Source organism: Takifugu flavidus, chromosome 6, assembly GCF_003711565.1.
Source record: "Takifugu flavidus isolate HTHZ2018 chromosome 6, ASM371156v2, whole genome shotgun sequence".
In the NCBI taxonomy this organism is placed as follows: domain Eukaryota; kingdom Metazoa; phylum Chordata; class Actinopteri; order Tetraodontiformes; family Tetraodontidae; genus Takifugu; species Takifugu flavidus.
In genome coordinates this window covers 15,207,745-15,228,770 of record NC_079525.1, presented here as the reverse complement: position 1 = coordinate 15,228,770, position 21,026 = coordinate 15,207,745, and the positions used below count along the sequence as shown (strand labels likewise).

The 21,026-nt window shown below is 55.8% G+C and overlaps 1 protein-coding gene across 1 annotated transcript in view; it reads right to left on the bottom strand.

Moving 5' to 3' along the window:
- Positions 1 to 21,026, bottom strand: part of rptor (regulatory associated protein of MTOR, complex 1) — a 58,281-nt gene that overhangs the window by 21,997 nt on the left and 15,258 nt on the right. Inside the window, 8 exon segments of the mRNA XM_057035599.1 lie at positions 1,967 to 2,068; positions 4,013 to 4,088; positions 5,744 to 5,888; positions 6,051 to 6,151; positions 7,581 to 7,640; positions 11,207 to 11,382; positions 16,148 to 16,294; positions 16,541 to 16,699. Of these exon segments, the coding sequence (XP_056891579.1) occupies positions 1,967 to 2,068; positions 4,013 to 4,088; positions 5,744 to 5,888; positions 6,051 to 6,151; positions 7,581 to 7,640; positions 11,207 to 11,382; positions 16,148 to 16,294; positions 16,541 to 16,699 (966 nt within the window).

Sequence of the window (21,026 nt, the reverse complement as noted above, 5' to 3'; positions counted from 1 at the left end):
CGATTGTTCAGATGTTCTCATTGGATATTTCATGCTAGTTATTTAGTTAATAACCTCGTTAACCTCGTTGTTCCATCACAGCACCGTGGAACGCTGTGGATTTCTTCTGTAGGCACGAGGTCAGCACTAAGTTAGCAGTAAGTCAGCAGTAAGTTAGCACTAAGTTAGCGGTAAGCCACCACTAGGTCACTACTAAGTTAGCAGTAAGCCACCACTAAGTCACTACTAGGTCAGTACTAAGTTAGCAGTAAGCCACCACTAAGTCACTACTAGGTCAGTACTAAGTTAGCAGTAAGCCACCACTAAGTCACTACTAGGTCAGTACTAAGTTAGCAGTAAGCCACCACTAAGTCACTACTAGGTCACTACTAAGTTAGCAGTAAGCCACCACTAGGTCACTACTAAGCCACCACTAGGTCACCACTAAGTTAGCAGTAAGCCACCACTAGGTCACTACTAAGTCACCACTAGGTCACTACTAAGTTAGCAGTAAGCCACCACTAGGTCACTACTAAGCCACCACTAGGTCACTACTAAGCCACCACTAGGTCACTACTAAGTCACCACTAGGTCACTACTAAGCCACCACTAGGTCACTACTAAGTTAGCTGTTTCCCATGGTGGTTTTCACATCAGTATGACCCCTCCCTCCATCTTCCCTCCTCCCTTCTTCCTCCCCTCCCTCCCTCCCTTTTCCCCTCCCTCCTTCCTTCCTTCCTTCCTCCCCTCCCTCCGACCTCCCTTCTCCCCTCCCTCCTTCCTCCCCTCCCTCCTCCCCCCTCCCCTCCCTCTCTCCTTCCTCCCCCTCTCCTCCCCTCCCTCTCTCCTTCCTCCCCCTCTCCTCCCCCTCTCCTCCCCTCCCTCTGTCCTCCCTCCTCCCCTCCCTCCCTCCTCCCCCCTCCCCTCCCTCCCTCCCTCCCTCCTCCCCTCCCTCCTCCCCTCCCTCCCTCTCTCTCCCCTCCCTCCCTCCCTCCTCCCCTCCCTCCCTCCCTCCCCCTCTCCTCCCCTCCCTCTCTCCTTCCTCCCCTCCCTCTGTCCTCCCTCCTCCCCTCCCTCCCTCCTCATCACTCTGTTCTTAACGAGTCCCGACAGAACTGCTGTGTGGATGAGCTGCAGCTCTCAGTGCGCTGAGTCAGCAGAAAATTAGCATTCAGCGCTACGATAGCGTGATATACAACACAAATGTGGAACCCCACAGAATGTTGGGTGGGAAATGAAGCGGGCGCAGACCTTCAGGTGCTGTAACTCAAACGCCGATGCACTTTTACAAGGATTTCTGCAAGATTTCAGCCCAATTAGCATCCAACAAAAGGAATCCTGCCGCAGGGAGGCGGGCAGCCACCGTTCCTGTCACGGGGTTGTAATGAGGAAAATTGAGCCCAAGACACAAGAACTTCACGGTGAATATTACATGGAGTTGGCAGCAGATCTGAGACGGTGGCGGAAAAAAGGGCTGCGTTAATTGGTGGCTGGACGGTGGAGGAGAGGGAATCCAGAGGATGACAAGGCCAGCAAAGGCTGAGTGGAGTTAGCTAAGCTGATACTAGCGTGGAGTTAGCTAGGCTGATACTAGCGTGGAGTTAGCGAGGCTGATACTAGCGTGGAGTTAGCTAGGCTGATACTAGCGTGGAGCTAGCTAGGCTGATACTGGCGTGGAGTTAGCTAGGCTGATACTAGCGTGGAGTTAGCTAGGCTGATACTAGCGTGGAGTTAGCAAGGCTGATACTAGCGTGGAGTTAGCGAGGCTGATACTAGCGTGGAGCTAGCTAGGCTGATAACTCTCTGTGGGCAGCAGCAGTTTCTGTCAGGTGATCCAACTCATGTATAACGACACAGAAAAGACGCTTCAATGACGATGCAACACTCTGCAAATACAGTCGTGTGTGACCAAGGTGTGCAGGACCATGAGTGTGTGTGTGTGTGTGTGTGTGTGTGTGTGTGTGCGTGTGTGTGTGTGCGTGTGTACCTGTAAAACAATGGGCAGCTGCTCAGGAGGGTTTCTGTTCTCCACCCCCATCGTCAGCCACACTTGAAATGCCGTCAGCTGCTCAGCAAAGAAGGGGCTGTGCTGGGGGGGGACACAACAGATGAGGGTTTATTTCCTGCTGCTACAGGACACGGTGTAGCTGCTACAGGACATGGTGTAGCTGCTACAGGACATGGTGTAGCTGCTACAGGACATGGTGTAGCTGCTACAGGACATGGTGTAGCTGCTGCAGGACACGGTGTAGCTGCTGCAGGACACGGTGTAGCTGCTGCAGGACACGGTGTAGCTGCTGCAGGACACGGTGTAGCTGCTGCAGGACACGGTGTAGCTGCTGCTACAGGACACGGTGTAGCTGCTGCTGCAGGACACGGTGTAGCTGCTGCAGGACACGGTGTAGCTGCTGCAGGACACGGTGTAGCTGCTGCAGACACGGTGTAGCTGCTGCAGGACACGGTGTAGCTGCTGCAGGACACGGTGTAGCTGCTGCTGCAGGACACGGTGTAGCTGCCGCAGGACACGGTGTAGCTGCCGCAGGACACGGTGTAGCTGCCGCAGGACACGGTGTAGCTGCCGCAGGACACGGTGTAGCTGCCGCAGGACACGGTGTAGCTGCTGCTACAGGACACGGTGTAGCTGCTGCTGCAGGACACGGTGTAGCTGCTGCAGGACACGGTGTAGCTGCTGCTACAGGACACGGTGTAGCTGCTGCTGCAGGACACGGTGTAGCTGCTGCAGGACACGTGTAGCTGCAGCCAGGACACGGTGTAGCTGCTGCAGGACACGGTGTAGCTGCTGCAGGACACGGTGTAGCTGCTGCTACAGGACACGGTGTAGCTGCTGCTACAGGACACGGTGTAGCTGCCACAGGACACGGTGTAGCTGCTGCAGGACACGGTGTAGCTGCTGCTACAGGACACGGTGTAGCTGCTGCTACAGGACACGGTGTAGCTGCCACAGGACACGGTGTAGCTGCCACAGGACACGGTGTAGCTGCCGCAGGACACGGTGTAGCTGCCGCAGGACACGGTGTAGCTGCTGCAGGACACGGTGTAGCTGCAGCAGCAGGACACGGTTTAGCTGCTACAGGACACGGTGTAGCTGCAGCAGGACACGGTGTAGCTGCTACAGGACACGGTGTAGCTGCTACAGGACACGGTGTAGCTGCAGCAGGACACGGTGTAGCTGCCACAGGACACGGTGTAGCTGCTGCTACAGGACACGGTGTAGCTGCCACAGGACACGGTTGTAGCTGCTGCTACAGGACACGGTGTAGCTGCCACAGGACACGGTGTAGCTGCCACAGGACACGGTGTAGCTGCAGCAGCAGGACACGGTGTAGCTGCTGCAGGACACGGTGTAGCTGCCGCAGGACACGGTGTAGCTGCTGCAGGACACGGTGTAGCTGCTGCTACAGGAGACGGTGTAGCTGCTGCAGGACACAACGGTGTAGGGGGCTCATCAGAGGGTTCTCAGGGCTCCTCAGGGGGTCCTCAAGGGCTCCTCAGAGGGTCCTCAGGGCTCCTCAGAGGGTCCTCGGGGCTCCTCAGAGGGTCCCGGGGCTCCTCAGAGGGTCCTCAGGGCTCCTCAGAGGGTCCTTCGGGGCTCCTCAGAGGGTCCTCAGAGGGTCCTCAGGGCTCCTCAGGGCTCCTCAGAGGGTCCCCGGGGCTCCTCAGAGGGTCCCCGGGGCTCCTCAGAGGGTCCTCGGGGCTCCTCAGAGGGTCCTCGGGGCTCCTCAGAGGGTCCTCAGGGCTCCTCAGAGGGTCCTCAGGGCTCCTCAGAGGGTCCTCAGGGCTCCTCAGAGGGTCCTCAGGGCTCCTCAGAGGGTCCTCAGGGCTCCTCAGAGCGTCTCAGGGCTCCTCAGAGGGTCCTCAGGGCTCCTCAGGGCTCCTCAGAGGGTCCTCAGGGCTCCTCAGAGGGTCCTCAGGGCTCCTCAGAGGGTCCCCAGGGCTCCTCAGAGGGTCCTCAGGGCTCCTCAGAGGGTCCTCCGGGCTCCTCCTAACCCTAACAGGCAGCACAGGGACTCACTCTGAAAGCGGTGCCTTCTTCTATGATGGTGGGCAGCTGAGACAGGCAGATGTCCACGGCCAGGTCCCAGGCCTGCCTGGGGACCACAAAGACCACAGGTGAATCACACGCTCAGGAAAACTCAGCCACAATCAATCTGAGTGAGGGGGGAGGGGAGTGAGTGAGGGGGGAGGGGAGTGATGAGTGAGTGAGGGGGGAGTGAGTGATGAGGGAGGAGTGAGGGAGGGGGGGGGGAGTGAGTGAGTGAGTGGGAGAGGGAGGGAGGGGGGAGTGAGTGAGTGAGGGAGGGAGGGAGGGAGTGAGGGAGTGAGTGCGTGAGTGAGGGGGGGGGAGTGAGAGAGGGGAGTGAGTGAGGGAGTGAGGGAGGGGGGAGTGCGTGAGTGAGGGAAGGAGTGAGTGAGGGAGTGAGTGTGGGGGGAGTGAGGGAGGGGGGAGTGAGTGAGGGGGGAGTGGGAGGGAGTGAGTGAGGGGGGAGTGCGTGAGTGAGGGAGTGAGGAGGGGGGAGTGAGTGAGTGAGGGGGGAGGGAGGGAGGGAGTGAGTGAGTGAGGAGTGAGTTTCAGGCATGTGCGGCATTTTGAATCAGAAGCTCTGGCGGACAGTGAATGCACCACCAATGTTCAGGCTGAAACATGGGGGGGGGGGCGGTTGTCCTCCAGGTCAATGGGTCAGAACTAAAGAGGGGTCCTGTTGCTGTCGCCATGGCAGCTGCAGGTCACTTCTGCAGTTTGCTGAGGCTCCTAAACTCCCCCCGACCACATGGACATTTAGCTGGCTCTAACTAAGGACCGAGCACGTGCACTCGGGTGCGTTGGTGGTCCGTGTGCACGGAGATGGTTGGTTACGTGGTGGCGTGCTCGGGGAGTCGTGCCTCTCATCACCCTTCCCTCCTCCAGACCCTCTTTATTCCTTCAGTCTGCTACTGAAAGGAAGCAGTGGGAATGTTCAGACAGTAAATATGGGGCTAAGCTAACGTGAGGAGCGCTGTAGGCAGCAGCGCTAGCGCCGGTCAGGTGCTTTTCTCTACAGAGGAAGCAGCTCGCGAGTGGGCGAGATGGGAGCGTTTGGAGCACAAAGGAACCACAGACTGCAGGAGACGTTTGTGCAACTGTGATTTTACTGCTGCAGAACCTGAAAATGGGAGGTGAGAGCGGTGAAAGAGCGTCTGATCCAACCCTGGTGGAGGAGAGGAGGCCGAGACGGGACGGGAAAATAGAGACGTAACACGCTTTTATGTCCAGGTTGAACTTTCCCCTCTGAATCTGCCCAACGCAGCTCGACAGAGTCGTCCTAATGTCCTCCCGAGACGCTTCAATAGAAGTTACAAGCTCTGGACGCGCGGAGGTGGAAGCACCAGCGCACTGCTCTCAACTCCCTCTTACAGCTTCATTCGTGCACAAGCGTGTAGGTGTGTGTGTGTGTGTAGGTTGTTGAAGACGCTGCTAACAGACCGCTGAAATGCTAACAGACCGCTGAAATGCTAACAGACCGCTGAAATGCTAACAGTCCGCTGAAATGCTAACAGTCCTCTGAAATGCTAACAGACCGCTGAAATGCTAACAGTCCGCTGAAATGCTAACAGTCCTCTGAAATGCTAACAGACCGCTGAAATGCTAACAGTCCTGACGTTCAGCTTTTATGGGAAATATCCTTCATTTAACACATGATAAATGTGGTCCTGGACACTAACGAAGTGTGATGCACCTGTGCTGGAACATCAGAACACTTCTTACCACATCGCGTGCATGTATGTGGGGGGCAAACGTGGGCTGCTGACGGGGGTGCAGTTGTAGGACCTCATGATCCTCTCGGCTAAGAGGAAGTTACGGAACAAGCTAGCCACCAGCAGGTCCTGACGGAACAACTTCTGGAACAAATCTGGAGACAGAGGCAGAAACCATGAACACATGAAATGAGGCCCCGAGTGTGTGTGTGTGTGTGTGTGTGTGTGTGTGTGTGTGTGTAGAGGTTAGGGTCAGAGGTTTGTTTTTGGGAGCTGACAGAACGCGACCCTCAGCGTTAGCGTTAGCGTTAGCTCACCCCTCGGCAGCACGTTCCAGGCGATGGTGTCGGTGATGGCGGTGAAGATCCAGTTGAGCTCTCCCAGCGGGGTGCGTCTGTCGTTCAGCCTCCCCGGGATCCTGCAGCAACAGCCACTGCAGTTAGTGCACGGCTCAGACCTCATGCAAGTGCACGGCTCTGAGAGCCACAGAACCCCCAGAACCCCCCAGATCAGGTCAGGGTCGGGTCTGGAGACAGGAAGCCTGTCTGTGGTTAGGGTTAGTGGTGAGGCTCAGGCTCAGACTGCAGGTCTTCTCTTCTTGGGCTGCAACTAATCATTATTTTTTAACTAATCTAACAACAATTGTTCTAGATCGGTCGACTGATCACCAGGTGAACGATGATGGAAACATGTTTGACACATTTCTAGTTATCGAAAAAGGACGAAACATCGGCACGATCGCGCTCACTTCAATACTACTCCTCCCTCCCTCCCAGGACCATGAGGACCCATCAGGACCCATGAGGACCCATCAGGACCCATGAACCCATGAGGGCCATCAGGACCCATGAGGACCCATCAGGACCCTTTAGGACCCATCAGGACCCATGAGGACCCATGAGGACCCATCAGGACCCATGAGGACCCTTTAGGACCCATGAGGACCCATGAGGGCCCATCAGGACCCATCAGGACCCATCAGGACCCATCAGGACCCATGAGGGCCCATCAGGACCCATCAGGACCCATCAGGACCCATGAGGGCCCATCAGGACCCATCAGGACCCTTTAGGACCCATCAGGACCCATGAGGACCCATCAGGACCCATGAGGGCCCATCAGGACCCATCAGGACCCTTTAGGACCCATGAGGACCCATCAGGACCCATGAGGACCCATCAGGACCCATCAGGACCCATCAGGACCCATGAGGGCCCATCAGGACCCATCAGGACCCTTTAGGACCCATGAGGGCCCATCAGGACCCATGAGGACCCATCAGGACCCATCAGGACCGGTGCAGTACAGGTGATTGCTGCAGGCACCTGTATAGAAACGCTCAGACCTGCTGCCAAAGGCCTGAAGGCTGTGATGAGGAGCTCCAGGATTCAGGTTTGGTCAGAAACCAGGAGGAGAACTGGGAGCACCTGGAGCGCCAGGCTACGGCGCCAGGCTACGGCGCCAGGCTACGGCGCCAGGCTACGGGGCCAGGCTACGGCGCCAGGCTACGGCGCCAGGCTACGGCGCCATGGTGTGAACACTGCTAGCTTGCTGCTACACGACAACAACAGTGTGTGAGTCCTAAAGCTCTCGCAGGGACAAACATACGGGTGGAAACACCACAATTCCAGATTTACAGGAAGGAATTCGGCGATCCCACAGAGACCCCAGGGGAGCAGCCAGGCAGCTAATTGAGCGGCACCTGGAGATAACGAGCGTATTGACCGTTTGTGCCTCAGAACAACCCGACACTCTCGGGGTTTCGTCTAAATTTAAGGGGGAAACAAAAGCAGAGGATCCTGATAAAGAGGCCAGCGTAGGAACCAGAAGAACCTGGTGCTACTTACTTCTCAATGAGGTCTAACGTTACTCCAGGAACCAACTTGGCACTTTTCTGCATGCAGAACCTTAAAGACACAAAAAGGTAAAAGTTACAGCAGGAATCAGGAACTTTAGCACCATGAGACCAAAGAGAGCCACAGAGCACCGGAGGTGCAGTGAGACCAGGGGTGGAGGTGCAGTGAGACCAGAGGTGGAGGTGCAGTGAGACCAGAGGTGGAGGTGAAGTGAGACCAGAGGTGGAGGTGAAGTGAGACCAGAGGTGGAGGTGCAGTGAGACCAGAGGTGGAGGTGCAGTGAGACCAGAGGTGGAGGTGAAGTGAGACCAGAGGTGGAGGTGCAGTGAGACCAGAGGTGGAGGTGAAGTGAGACCAGAGGTGGAGGTGCAGTGAGACCAGAGGTGGAGGTGAAGTGAGACCAGAGGTGGAGGTGCAGTGAGACCAGGGGTGGAGGTGGAGGTGCAGTGAGACCAGAGGTGGAGGTGGAGGTGCAGTGAGACCAGAGGTGGAGGTGCAGTGAGACCAGGGGTGGAGGTGCAGTGAGACCAGAGGTGGAGGTGCAGTGAGACCAGGGGTGGAGGTGCAGTGAGACCAGAGGTGGAGGTGGAGGTGCAGTGAGACCAGAAGTGGAGGTGCAGTGAGACCAGAGGTGGAGGTGGAGGTGCAGTGAGACCAGAGGTGGAGGTGCAGTGAGACCAGAGGTGGAGGTGCAGTGAGACCAGAGTGGAGGTGCAGTGAGACCAGAGGTGGAGGTGAAGTGAGACCAGAGGTGGAGGTGCAGTGAGACCAGAGGTGGAGGTGAAGTGAGACCAGAGGTGGAGGTGCAGTGAGACCAGGGGTGGAGGTGGAGTGAGACCAGAGGTGGAGTGCAGTGAGACCAGGGGTGGAGGTGGAGTGAGACCAGAGGTGGAGGTGCAGTGAGACCAGAGGTGGAGGTGCAGTGAGACCAGGGGTGGAGGTGCAGTGAGACCAGGGGTGGAGGTGCAGTGAGACAGAGGTGGAGGTGCAGTGAGACCAGAGGTGGAGGTGGAGGTGCAGTGTGAGACCAGAGGTGGAGGTGAAGTGCGACCAGAGGTGGAGGTGAAGGTGCAGTGAGACCAGGGGTGGAGGTGGAGGTGCAGTGAGACCAGGGGTGGAGGTGCAGTGAGACCAGGGGTGGAGGTGAAGTGCGACCAGAGGTGGAGGTGGAGGTGCAGTGAGACCAGAAGTGGAGGTGCAGTGAGACCAGGGGTGGAGGTGAAGTGCGACCAGAGGTGGAGGTGCAGTGAGACCAGAGGTGGAGGTGCAGTGAGACCAGGGGTGGAGGTGCAGTGAGACCAGAGGTGGAGGTGGAGGTGCAGTGAGACCAGAAGTGGAGGTGCAGTGAGACCAGAGGTGGAGGTGGAGGTGCAGTGAGACCAGAGGTGGAGGTGCAGTGAGACCAGAGGTGGAGGTGGAGGTGCAGTGAGACCAGAGGTGGAGGTGGAGGTGCAGTGAGACCAGGGGTGGAGGTGCAGTGAGACCAGAGGTGGAGGTGGAGGTGCAGTGAGACCAGAGGTGGAGGTGCAGTGAGACCAGGGGTGGAGGTGCAGTGAGACCAGGGGTGGAGGTGCAGTGAGACCAGGGGTGGAGGTGCAGTGAGACCAGAGGTGGAGGTGCAGTGAGACCAGGGGTGGAGGTGGAGGTGCAGTGAGACCAGAGGTGGAGGTGCAGTGAGACCAGAGGTGGAGGTGTAGTGAGACCAGAGGTGGAGGTGCAGTGAGACCAGGGGTGGAGGTGCAGTGAGACCAGAGGTGGAGGTGCAGTGAGACCAGAGGTGGAGGTGTAGTGAGACCAGAGGTGGAGGTGCAGTGAGACCAGAGGTGGAGGTGCAGTGAGACCAGGGGTGGAGGTGGAGGTGCAGTGAGACCAGAGGTGGAGGTGGAGGTGCAGTGAGACCAGAGGTGGAGGTGTAGTGAGACCAGAGGTGGAGGTGCAGTGAGACCAGAGGTGGAGGTGCAGTGAGACCAGAGGTGGAGGTGCAGAACCCCCCTTTAGAACAATGAACATGTGATGGTTTCATCCCTTTAGTGCACGTTCATGTGCACGATACGCAGCCCTGGAAGATTCATGGTAAATTTGTGTGTTGACAAATTTAGATTTTAAAGCCCAGGCTTCAGGGGTGTGTGTGTGTGTGTGTGTGTGTGTGTGTGTGTGTGTGTGTGTGAGTGTGTGTGTGAGTATTAGAGCAACAAATGCCAGTTCTTGTGGGTGTTTAGCATTTCTTGTACTGGCAGTGAGAGTTAGGAAAGAGGCACACACACACACACACACACACACACACACACACACACACACACACACACACAAGCTATGGTCACAGAAGACATTTTCCTCTGTTTACATCATGGCAGCAGAGCAGCAGCAGGCGTGCACGTGTGCGTGCACGTGTGCGTGCTCCACCAGCCAGACCTCCAGGTTAGGGTGGAGGTCACCAGCTCCAGGTTAGGGTGGAGGTCCAGGTTAGGGTGGAGGTCACCAGCTCCGGGTTAGGGTGGAGGTCCAGGTTAGGGCGGAGGTCCAGGTTAGGGTGGAGGTCCAGGTTAGGGTGGAGGTCACCAGCTCCGGGTTAGGGTGGAGGTCCAGGTTAGGGTGGAGGTCACCAGCTCCGGGTTAGGGTGGAGGTCCAGGTTAGGGTGGAGGTCCAGGTTAGGGTGGAGGTCCAGGTTAGGGTGGAGGTCACCAGCTCCGGGTTAGGGTGGAGGTCACCAGCTCCAGGTTAGGGTGGAGGTCCGGGTTAGGGTGGAGGTCCAGGTTAGGGTGGAGGTCACCAGCTCCGGGTCAGGCTGGGATGTGGATCCAGAGCGTTGGAGGAACATTGACCTCTTCAGATGGTTCTGGGACATCCTGAAGGGAGCAGCTGGATCTGAGGGTGGAGAAGCTGGTTCCCACTCAGGATGTTCGTGTGTTGTTGGAGAGGAACAAACGTTGAGATGATCATCAACCTTCTACAGACATTAATCACTTCACATGAAGCCGTCGCCTTCAGAACGTTTAAAAAGCTTCAAACTTCTGATTCACCACAGCAGAAATTGATCTAATGAGCTCTCAGAACCATTCAGAACCTTTCAGAACCATTCAGAACCTTTCATTTCATCCAGAGTGTGTGAGTGTGTGTGTGTGGGTGTGTGTGCCTGCGTGTGTGTGTGTGTGTGTGTGTGAGCCTTCAGGTTCTCTCTCCACCTTGTGCTCATCAGAACCAGTGAAAGTGGAGTTCAAACCATCCAGATCCCAGTTTGGGGGGGGCGGGGGGGGGGGGGGCTTCACAAAAGGGACATTCAGCTTTTTTGGGTCGTCGGCTTTAGAACCAACCCAGTAGCCCGACTCCTGCGGGTCGGCGCCACAAAGAATGAAACAGAACCAGAGTTCAGTTACGGGCCGTAACTGAGGTTCTAGGAATCTGGATGAGGCCCAGAGGGGCAGCTGGGGCAGCCCCCCTCATCAGGGGCAGCTGGGGCAGCCCCCCTCATCAGGGGCAGCTGGGGCAGCCCCCTTCATCAGGGCCCCTCCTCTGGCTCTGGGGGTGATCCAGAATCCACAGAACCTCAGGTACGTCGGTAACTCCTGACCACTCAGAGGTAACGAGGGGAACCCTTTATTAACAGGAGCAGCGGTACCATCGCAGGGCGATCTTGATGGGGGTGGTCAGGCAGGAGGTGAACAGGTCCGCCGGGAGGTCGGGGTTCATGGGCAGCAGCTCGTTGGCCTCACAGGCAGCCAGCTGGATGCAGTTCTTCATGGAGGGGGGCAGGGGCATCTGGGCCAGCGGGTGGCTGGGATTAATGGCCGCCACCTGGACACAGGACAGGACAGCGTCCCTCAGTTCAGCTGCAATACAACAAGCTCAGTAGCATTAGCATGAATGCTGCCCCGTTAGCATGAATGACTGCCCCGTTAGCATGAATGACTGCCCCGTTAGCACGAATGACTGCCCCGTTAGCATGAATGACTGTCCCGTTAGCATGAATGACTGCCCCGTTAGCACGAATGACTGCCCCGTTAGCACGAATGACTGCCCCGTTAGCATGAATGACTGTCCCGTTAGCATGAATGACTGTCCCGTTAGCATGAATGACTGCCCCGTTAGCATGAATGACTGCCCCGCTAGCATGAATGCTGCCCCGCTAGCATGGGTTTCCCAGCTGTTCCTGTTCAGCCTAATATCTGATACCAGCATGAGACGAGCTCCCCCTCGTTAGCGGACAGCACCAGCCACAGGTCATCGCCACCTTCTGCTCTGCAGCGACGTGAAACACTCACGATGCTTTAATATGATGTAAAACTTTAATTAGATTGTGCCGCTAAAGCAACGCTGAGGCGTTAGCGTTAGCTGTTTCTGTTCATTTGTCTAGTAGATTTTAATGAGCTGGGGCCTTAATGAAGGCAGCGATCAAGGCTTCCCTTTATCACCGGGCAGCGCGGAGGCGCCGTCCTGGAGCCGAACACCCGTCTAATCTAACAGCACGACTGGGAAACGCTCATCTAAGTAGAGCGGAGGCGTTAGCTTAGCTTTGAAGGAGCTCCCATGAACATTCAGACGCGCTAAAGAAACGGCTGTGAAGAATTCCTCCCCTTCAGATGCACTAAAAGGGGCGGGGCTTCATCTCATTAATGAGAGGACAGGACCCGGCCATGATCATGAGGATGCACTAAAAGGGGCGGGGCTTCATCTCATTAATGAGAGGACAGGACCCGGCCATGATCATGAGGATGCACTAAAAGGGGCGGGGCTTCATCTCATTAATGAGAGGACAGGACCCGGCCATGATCATGAGGATGCACTAAAAGGGGCGGGGCTTCATCTCATTAATGAGAGGACAGGACCCGGCCATGATCATGAGGATGCACTAAAAGGGGCGGGGCTTCATCTCATTAATGAGAGGACAGGACCTGGCCATGATCATGAGGATGCACTAAAAGGGGCGGGGCTTCATCTCATTAATGAGAGGACAGGACCCGGCCATGATCATGAGGATGCACTAAAAGGGGCGGGGCTTCATCTTATTAATGAGAGGACAGGACCCAGCCATGATCATGAGGATGCACTAAAAGGGGCGGGGCTTCATCTCATTAATGAGAGGACAGGACCCGGCCATGATCATGAGGATGCACTAAAAGGGGCGGGGCTTCATGTTCTGTCATGTTCCTTTTCACCCCCCCCAGTATTAATGAGAGCGTTGCTTGAGAGGAGCATCCCTGGAAGAGCTGTGGTGGACACGTGAGCAGGAATCCTGGGGAAACGGGGACGCTGGCAGCTGATTAACGCTCGCGCTAATTAGCACATTAGCATATTGTAATCTTGCAAATTACCACGGAATCACAACGACGGCTTTGTTTTCTCGCTCTGGATATCAGACGAGTTTCATCCTCGGAAAACAGAAATAACGAATCTAATCTGACTAAAGCAGAATTTAAACAGTCCCTGAGACAGGTGGACCCTGCTCACCTGTGTGTCCCTGCTCACCTGCGTGTCCCTGCTCACCTGTGTGACCCTGCTCACCTGTGTGTCCCTGCTCACCTGCGTGTCCCTGCTCACCTGCGTGTCCCTGCTCACCTGCGTGTCCCTGCTCATTAGAATACAGACAGGATCACTGGCATCACACACACACACACAGACAGTCACACACACACACACACACACACACAGACAGAAACACACACACACACACACACTCTCTCTGGCAGCTAATGTGGGGGAGAGTGCAGACAGGAAGTGATGAGATATTTAATAGAATGCAAGTGGCCCAGGGATGAGCACTTAGTGCACGCACACATGCACTCTCTCAGTGAATGGACTGAAGGGGCCGGATGATAACACCCCCCCCCCCCACACACACACCCCCCCACATCATCCATTCAGCAGCTATTCCCTGGGCTTCTGTATCTGCCTGCACCGCTGAACCACAGAACACACTCACACACACACACACACACACACACACCCAGACACACCCACAGAGACACACACTCACACACACACACACACACACACACACAGACACACACACACACAGGTCACACACACACACACACACCCTGTCGTGCTTCTATCAGTCTGGATTGATCACGTTAGCAGCAGCTTCAGCAACGCTGCTCAGAACCCTGAATGAGGGTTTATATAACTAGCTTAACTAGTCAGGCAGACCAGATCTTGTTGGGTTGGTTAGCTCTTCTTGGTTGACCATCCAGAGCCAGACTCACTGTGTTTCCTGATGATCCCACAGTAAAGCAGGATCCAACCATTCTACCTAAACAGTTGAGCTAAAGAACTAGTTACTAGTTACCAGTTACTAGTTACCAGGCCTCGACCACAGAACAGAGAAAAAGAGAGCAAAGTTTGGCCCTGAGTCCTGGTGAGCAGCTCTGAAGCCTCGAGCTCAACCCTAACCCTGTCAGTAACCCAGGGTTACCCTAACCCAGGGTTACCCTAACCCAGGGTTACCCTAACCCTGTCAGTAACCAGGGTTACCCTAACCCTGTCAGTACCCAGGGTTACCCTAACCAAGGGTTACCCTAACCCTGTCAGTAACCCAGGGTTACCCTAACCAAGGGTTACCCTAACCCTGTCAGTAACCCAGGGTTACCCTAACCCTGTCAGTTACCCAGGTTACCCTAACCAAGGGTTACCCTAACCCTGTCAGTAACCCAGGGTTACCCTAACCCTGTCAGTTACCCAGGGTTACCCTAACCAAGGGTTACCCTAACCCTGTCAGTAACCCAGGGTTACCCTAACCAAGGGTTACCCTAACCTGTCAGTAACCCAGGGTTACCCTAACCCTGTCAGTTACCCAGGGTTACCCTAACCAAGGGTTACCCTAACCCTGTCAGTAACCCAGGGTTACCCTAACCCTGTCAGTTACCCAGGGTTACCCTAACCCTGTCAGTAACCCAGGGTTACCCTAACCAAGGGTTACCCTAACCCTGTCAGTAACCCAGGGTTACCCTAACCCTGTCAGTAACCCAGGGTTACCCTAACCAAGGGTTACCCTAACCCTGTCAGTTACCCAGGGTTACCCTAACCCTGTCAGTTACCCAGGGTTACCCTAACCAAGGGTTACCCTAACCCTGTCAGTAACCCAGGGTTACCCTAACCTCCAGCTCCTGCTCTCTCTGGAGCTCCTGACCTCTCTGGAGCTACTGACCTCCAGCTACTGACCTCTCTGGAGCTCCTGACCTCCAGCTCCTGACCTCTCTGGAGCTACTGACCTCTCTCTGGAGCTACTGACCTCTCTGGAGCTCCTGACCTCTCTGGAGCTACTGACCTCTCTGGAGCTCCTGACCTCCAGCTCCTGACCTCTCTGGAGCTACTGACCTCTCTGGAGCTACTGACCTCTCTGGAGCTCCTGACCTCTCTGGAGCTCCTGACCTCTCTGAAGCTCCTGACCTCTCTGAAGCTCCTGACCTCTCTGGAGCTCCTGACCTCCAGCTCCTGACCTCTCTGGAGCTACTGACCTCTCTGGAGCTCCTGACCTCTCTGGAGCTCCTGACCTCCAGCTACTGACCCCTCTGGAACTACTGACCCCTCTGGAGCTACTGACCTCCAGCTCCTGACCTCTCTGGAGCTACTGACCTCCAGCTACTGACCCCTCTGGAACTACTGACCTCTCTGGAGCTACTGACCCCTCTGGAGCTACTGACCTCCAGCTCCTGCTCTCTCTGGAGCTCCTGACCCCTCTGGAACTACTGACCCCTCTGGAGCTACTGACCCCTCTGGAGCTACTGACCCCTCTGGAGCTACTGACCTCTCTGGAGCTACTGACCTCCAGCTCCTGCTCTCTCTGGAGCTCCTGACCTCCAGCTCCTGACCTCTCTGGAGCTACTGACCTCTCTGGAGCTACTGACCTCTCTGGAGCTCCTGACCTCTCTGAAGCTCCTGACCTCTCTGGAGCTCCTGACCTCTCTGAAGCTCCTGACCTCTCTGGAGCTACTGACCTCCAGCTCCTGACCTCTCTGGAGCTACTGACCTCCAGCTCCTGACCTCTCTGGAGCTACTGACCTCTCTGGAGCTCCTGACCTCTCTGGAGCTCCTGACCTCTCTGGAGCTACTGACCTCCAGCTACTGACCCCTCTGGAACTACTGACCCCTCTGGAGCTACTGACCTCCAGCTCCTGACCTCTCTGGAGCTACTGACCTCCAGCTACTGACCCCTCTGGAACTACTGACCCCTCTGGAACTACTGACCTCTCTGGAGCTACTGACCCCCAGCTCCTGCTCTCTCTGGAGCTCCTGACCCCTCTGGAGCTACTGACCCCTCTGGAGCTACTGACCCCTCTGGAGCTACTGACCTCTCTGGAGCTACTGACCTCCAGCTCCTGCTCTCTCTGGAGCTACTGACCTCCAGCTACTGACCCCTCTGGAGCTACTGACCTCTCTGGAGCTACTGACCTCCAGCTACTGACCCCTCTGGAGCTACTGACCTCTCTGGAGCTCCTGACCTCTCTGGAGCTCCTGCTCTCTCTGGAGCTCCTGACCTCTCTGGAGCTACTGACCTCTCTGGAGCTACTGACCTCCAGCTCCTGACCCCTCTGGAGCTACTGACCCCTCTGGAGCTACTGACCTCCAGCTCCTGCTCTCTCTGCAGGGCGAACTGCTTGAAGGACTTGACGATGATGCCTGCGTTGGAGCAGTCGTACACAAAGATGGAGGGGCTGCCCATCCAGGTCTGCAGGTCGTAGATGGACAGGGGGATGTACTGGGTGTAGTTCTGGAAGAGCAAAGAAAGGGTGGGAGCTTGAGGCTGAGAACAAAGCAACCGGTCGACCTAGATCAAAGCCATAAGCAGCGAGGAACATCAAAGAGCATTTAACTATTGCTTTCGACAGCGTATGAATCCCTGGTGCCTTGCTTCTGCCTCACTTCCCCTGATCATGTCCATCATAACGAGAGAACTCGTTCGTCTGGTTCAGGTCTTCACACAAGAAAGAGCAGGAAGCGGATGTGTGCGTGGTACCTTGTTAAAGACCCAGATCTCCCCGTTGACGGTGGGCCGGGGCACGCCGTGGCCGTTGTAGTGGAACAGGACCCGCTCCTCCTTGGCGTTGCGCCTGAGGGACGTGCACAGCTTCTTCACCTCGTCCACGGTGGGGTCCAAACTCTGCTTGTAACGTGCCTAGAAAGCAACATTTAACAATCATGTCAGTTCCATTCCCAACAGCTGAGTCAGTGAGTGTGGCCGCTGACACCTTCAGAGCCCTGCCCAGGGACCCATGAGCAAGGCACCCAGCCCACTATAGCTCATATATAGCTGGCGGCTCATCAGGGGGAGGACCCGGCGTGGACCCGAAGAAGACGAGACATATAATCAGGAAGTGTGCACGGGATGGCGAGCGTGCACGTGCTGGGAGCAGCACTGCTCCAGTCCAAAGGCAGATGCTAGCTGCTAGCTGGCTAACTCCTCTCCAGATGTTCCACCGGGGCGGGACGGGACAGGGGCGGGGCGGGACAGGACGGGACGGGGGGGACAAGGGCGGGACGAGATGGGACCTTTAGGCTCATGTCACGCAGGTCGGTCCTGTTGAGCCAGGAAACAGCCGAAGAGGCAGCAATAAGGACTGATCTGGTTGGTTGAACAGCCTAACGACCAGGAGCTGCAGCGCCACCGGAGACCAGCAGGAGGAGAGAAAGGTGGCAGCTTCTTATGCAACGGAGATGCCGTTAGACTCTGAGTCACGCTCACACGTGCCAACGCCCGCTTGCATAACGCCCGCCACCTGTCAGATGAATCACGCTACAGACATATTCCACCCAACTCCAGAAACCCCAAATGTCCAAACTGTGGAAACACAGAAGATCTTCCAACCTCAACAGTGTTGGGAGCATCCAACGGTTGCTGGAGCAACGGGATGAACCCCAATACCAGGAGAGGGTGCACGCCCCGATTAGGGTCATCACGTGTTTCCTCATGAGGAACAGTAACAGCAAGAACTGCTGAAGGAGATCGGCCTCCCTGAGCTCAGGTCCAGAACAGAACCAGCATCCTGGGCCTAGATATGAGGACCACCCTGCTGGATCTCTCCATCAGATACGAGCTGACGACGCTCTAGAGAGATTTGAGGGGCACCACTCCCCGTGGGTCCGACGGCGTGGCGTCTCCACTCCAACATGGGTCAGCAGCTCCTGGTCTGACTGGGTCTGAGGAGCAGGTCTCGCCCTCAACAGTGACTCCAGCCCACCCCTAAACCGGCGGGTGCCATCATTAGTCAGATGGTCGGATCATGAGGGCAGATGGAGGCAGCTCACAGCAGGCCGCCGTCAGGAACCAGAACCTGAGCACAAGAGCCGGACCTGGGTTTGGCCTGATGTTCCAACCATGTCCTCATCATCTGCTGCCGACCTGGAGCGATGGTGCCGTGACTAAAGGTCACGTGTTCAGATGAACGTGAGGAGGCCAGCGTCTCCTCCAGAGACAGCCGTCCTGCTGGGACCAGTGTGTCCAGGCTGAGTCAGTTCCCAGCAGGGGGGCTGGAGCAGAGGGAGAGATGACACGTCCTCCTCCTCCTGCCAGCACGCACCTCCTGTTAAAGCTAATTCAATCATTAATTAGCTCTTTCCCAACTTGAGTTCCAGAGCAGCGGGTGACCACAAAAGCGCGCTCCTGTTGCTCTGAGCACGTGTTGTTCGCTCACATTTGTCCCCATCATCTGGGCTCACGCTGAAAGAGAGCATCAGAACACGGCTGCTCCTGCTGACTAAGTGACACCACTGATGTAAGAGCCAGAAGGTCCATCTGACAACAGAGGAGAGAAGGTTTGACGGGGAGAAACTACAGGAAAACTCGGAACGCCGCTGACTGAAGGGCAGCCCTCCTCTCCTGGTCCCCCTCCTCTCCTGTCCCCCTCCTCTCCTGGTCCCCCTCGTCTCCTGGTCCCCCTCCTCTCCTGGTCCCCCTCCTCTCCTTCCTCTCCTGGTCCCCCTCCTCTCCTGGTCCCCCTCCTCTCCTGGTCCCCCTCGTCTCCCCCTCCTCTCCTGGTCCCCCTCCTCTCCTGGTCCCCCTCCTCTCCTTCCTCTCCTGGTCCCCCTCCTCTCCTGTCCACATTTATGGTTCCTACCAGGTCAGAGTCTCCATCCTGACAGGATCTGGTGGTGGGTGTTGGATCAAGGCTCTTTATCTATGAACCCTCCTACTCATAAACATGAATAGAACCACTATTACTGTTGTTATTACCATCACGTCATCTATAGGGTGGAATCCCATCTCTATAGGGTGGAATCCAAACTCTATAGGGTGGAATCCAAACTCTATAGGGCGGAATCCAAACTCTATAGGGCAGAATCCCGACTCTATAGGGTAGAATCCCAACTCTATAGGGCAGAATCTCAACTCTATAGGGTGGAATCTCAACTCTATAGGGCAGAATCCCAACTCTATAGGGTAGAATCTCAACTCTATAGGGTGGAATCCCAACTCTATAGGGTAGAATCCCAACTCTATAGGGTGGAATCCCAACTCTATAGGGTGGAATCCCAACTCTATAGGGCAGGATCCCAACTCTATAGGGTAGAATCCCAACTCTATAGGGTGGAATCTCAACTCTATAGGGCAGGATCCCAACTCTATAGGGTAGAATCCCAACTCTATAGGGTGGAATCTCAACTCTATAGGGCAGAATCCCAACTCTATAGGGTAGAATCTCAACTCTATAGGGTAGAATCCCAACTCTATAGGGTAGAATCTCAACTCTATAGGGTGGAATCCCAACTCTATAGGGTGGAATCTCAACTCTATAGGGTGGAATCCCAACTCTATAGGGTTAGAATCTCAACTCTATAGGGTAAAATCCCAACTCTATAGGGTAGAATCTCAACTCTATAGGGTAAAATCCCAACTCTATAGGGATTGAGACAGTTTTTGGTGGGTTAGGACCATCACCTTTTAAAAATAGCCAGTATACGTTATGAAATACTCATCCTATATGATTTGTAGATCCACATACTGACACAGACAAACTGAAACATGAATCTATAGGCAGACAACACACACACCTAAAGACACTGTGGATTCCCAGCTTGCATCGACCACATCAGCATCCCATAATAACTCAACAGTAGAACTGTGGGGGTTGAGGAGCCATATTTATAACTCCATCGATCCGTGGATCCATATCTCCAGAGCCGGGTGGAACATTTTAACCTGGGAATGTGTTTGTTTAGACCCTTGTGTGTGTGTGCCTGGACGCGTGCGTGCGCTCACCATACACACCTATTGGTATATCATAGTGTGATGTGCCACTCAAACGAAGCACAATTATCATAAAGAGGTCGATACTGTTTATGTTGCACCTGCAGAACGTTGCTGATCGTCATGGCGCCGCTGCGCTGAGAGCTCACGGATCAGGAGCATTAGAGGGAAGTTGTGATGCTCCTGTGTCAAGTATTAACCAAGACCTGCGTTAGCGTGCACCTGCATGTGTGCAAATGAGTTACGGATCAGCCAGCTGGTGCACGTGTGTGTGTGTGTGTGTGAGAGTGTGTGTGTGTGTGTTGCACAGGCTCAGGAGACGGCCGTCTCCATGCATGTTTGATCATACACGTTTCACCCCATTAAAAGCCCTCAACACCTGAGAGCGGGGTAACCCATCTGCCCTAGAGGCTGCTAAACCGTTATGTTCAAAACTGAATTAAACCAGGCGACTTTCCTTCATTTTCCCTCCACTATAGGAATTATAACAGGAAACAGAATCCACTCTGCTGCCACGGCTCACTGAGACAGGAGCCACCCTGCATCGTTTGGACTATTCCTGGTGACCGGTGGTTACCCAGCGTTACCCAGTGGTTACCCAGTGGTTACCCAGCGTTACCCAGTGGTTACCCAGCGTTACCCAGTGGTTACCCAGCGGTTACCCAGTGGTTACCCAGTGGTTACCCAGCGGTTACCCAGCGTTACCCAGTGGTTACCCAGCGGATACCCAGCAGTTACCCGGCGGTTACCCAGCGGTTATCCATTGGTTACCCAGCGGTTACCCAGTGGTTACCCAGTGGTTACCCAGCGTTACCCAGCGGTTACCCGGCGGTTACCCAGCAGTTACCTAGCGGTTACCCAGCGGTTAGCCAGCGTTACCCAGCGGTTACCCAGTGGTTACCCAGCGTTACCCAGCAGTTACCCAGCGTTACCCAGCGGTTACCCGGCGGTTACCCAGCAGTTACCCAGCAGTTACCTAGCGGTTACCCAGCGGTTACCCGGCGGTTACCAGCAGTACCCAGCAGTTACCTAGCGGTTACCCAGCGGTTACCCAGTGGTTACCCGGAGGTTACCCAGCAGTTACCCAGCAGTACCTAGCGGTTACCCGCGGTTACCCAGCAGTTACCCAGCAGTTACCTAGCGGTTACCCAGCGGTTACCCAGCGGTTACCCAGCGGTTATCCAGTGGTTACCCAGTGGTTACCCAGCGGTTACCCTGAGCTGTGGGTGGATCTGAGCACCTCAGTGTGTGTAGGGAA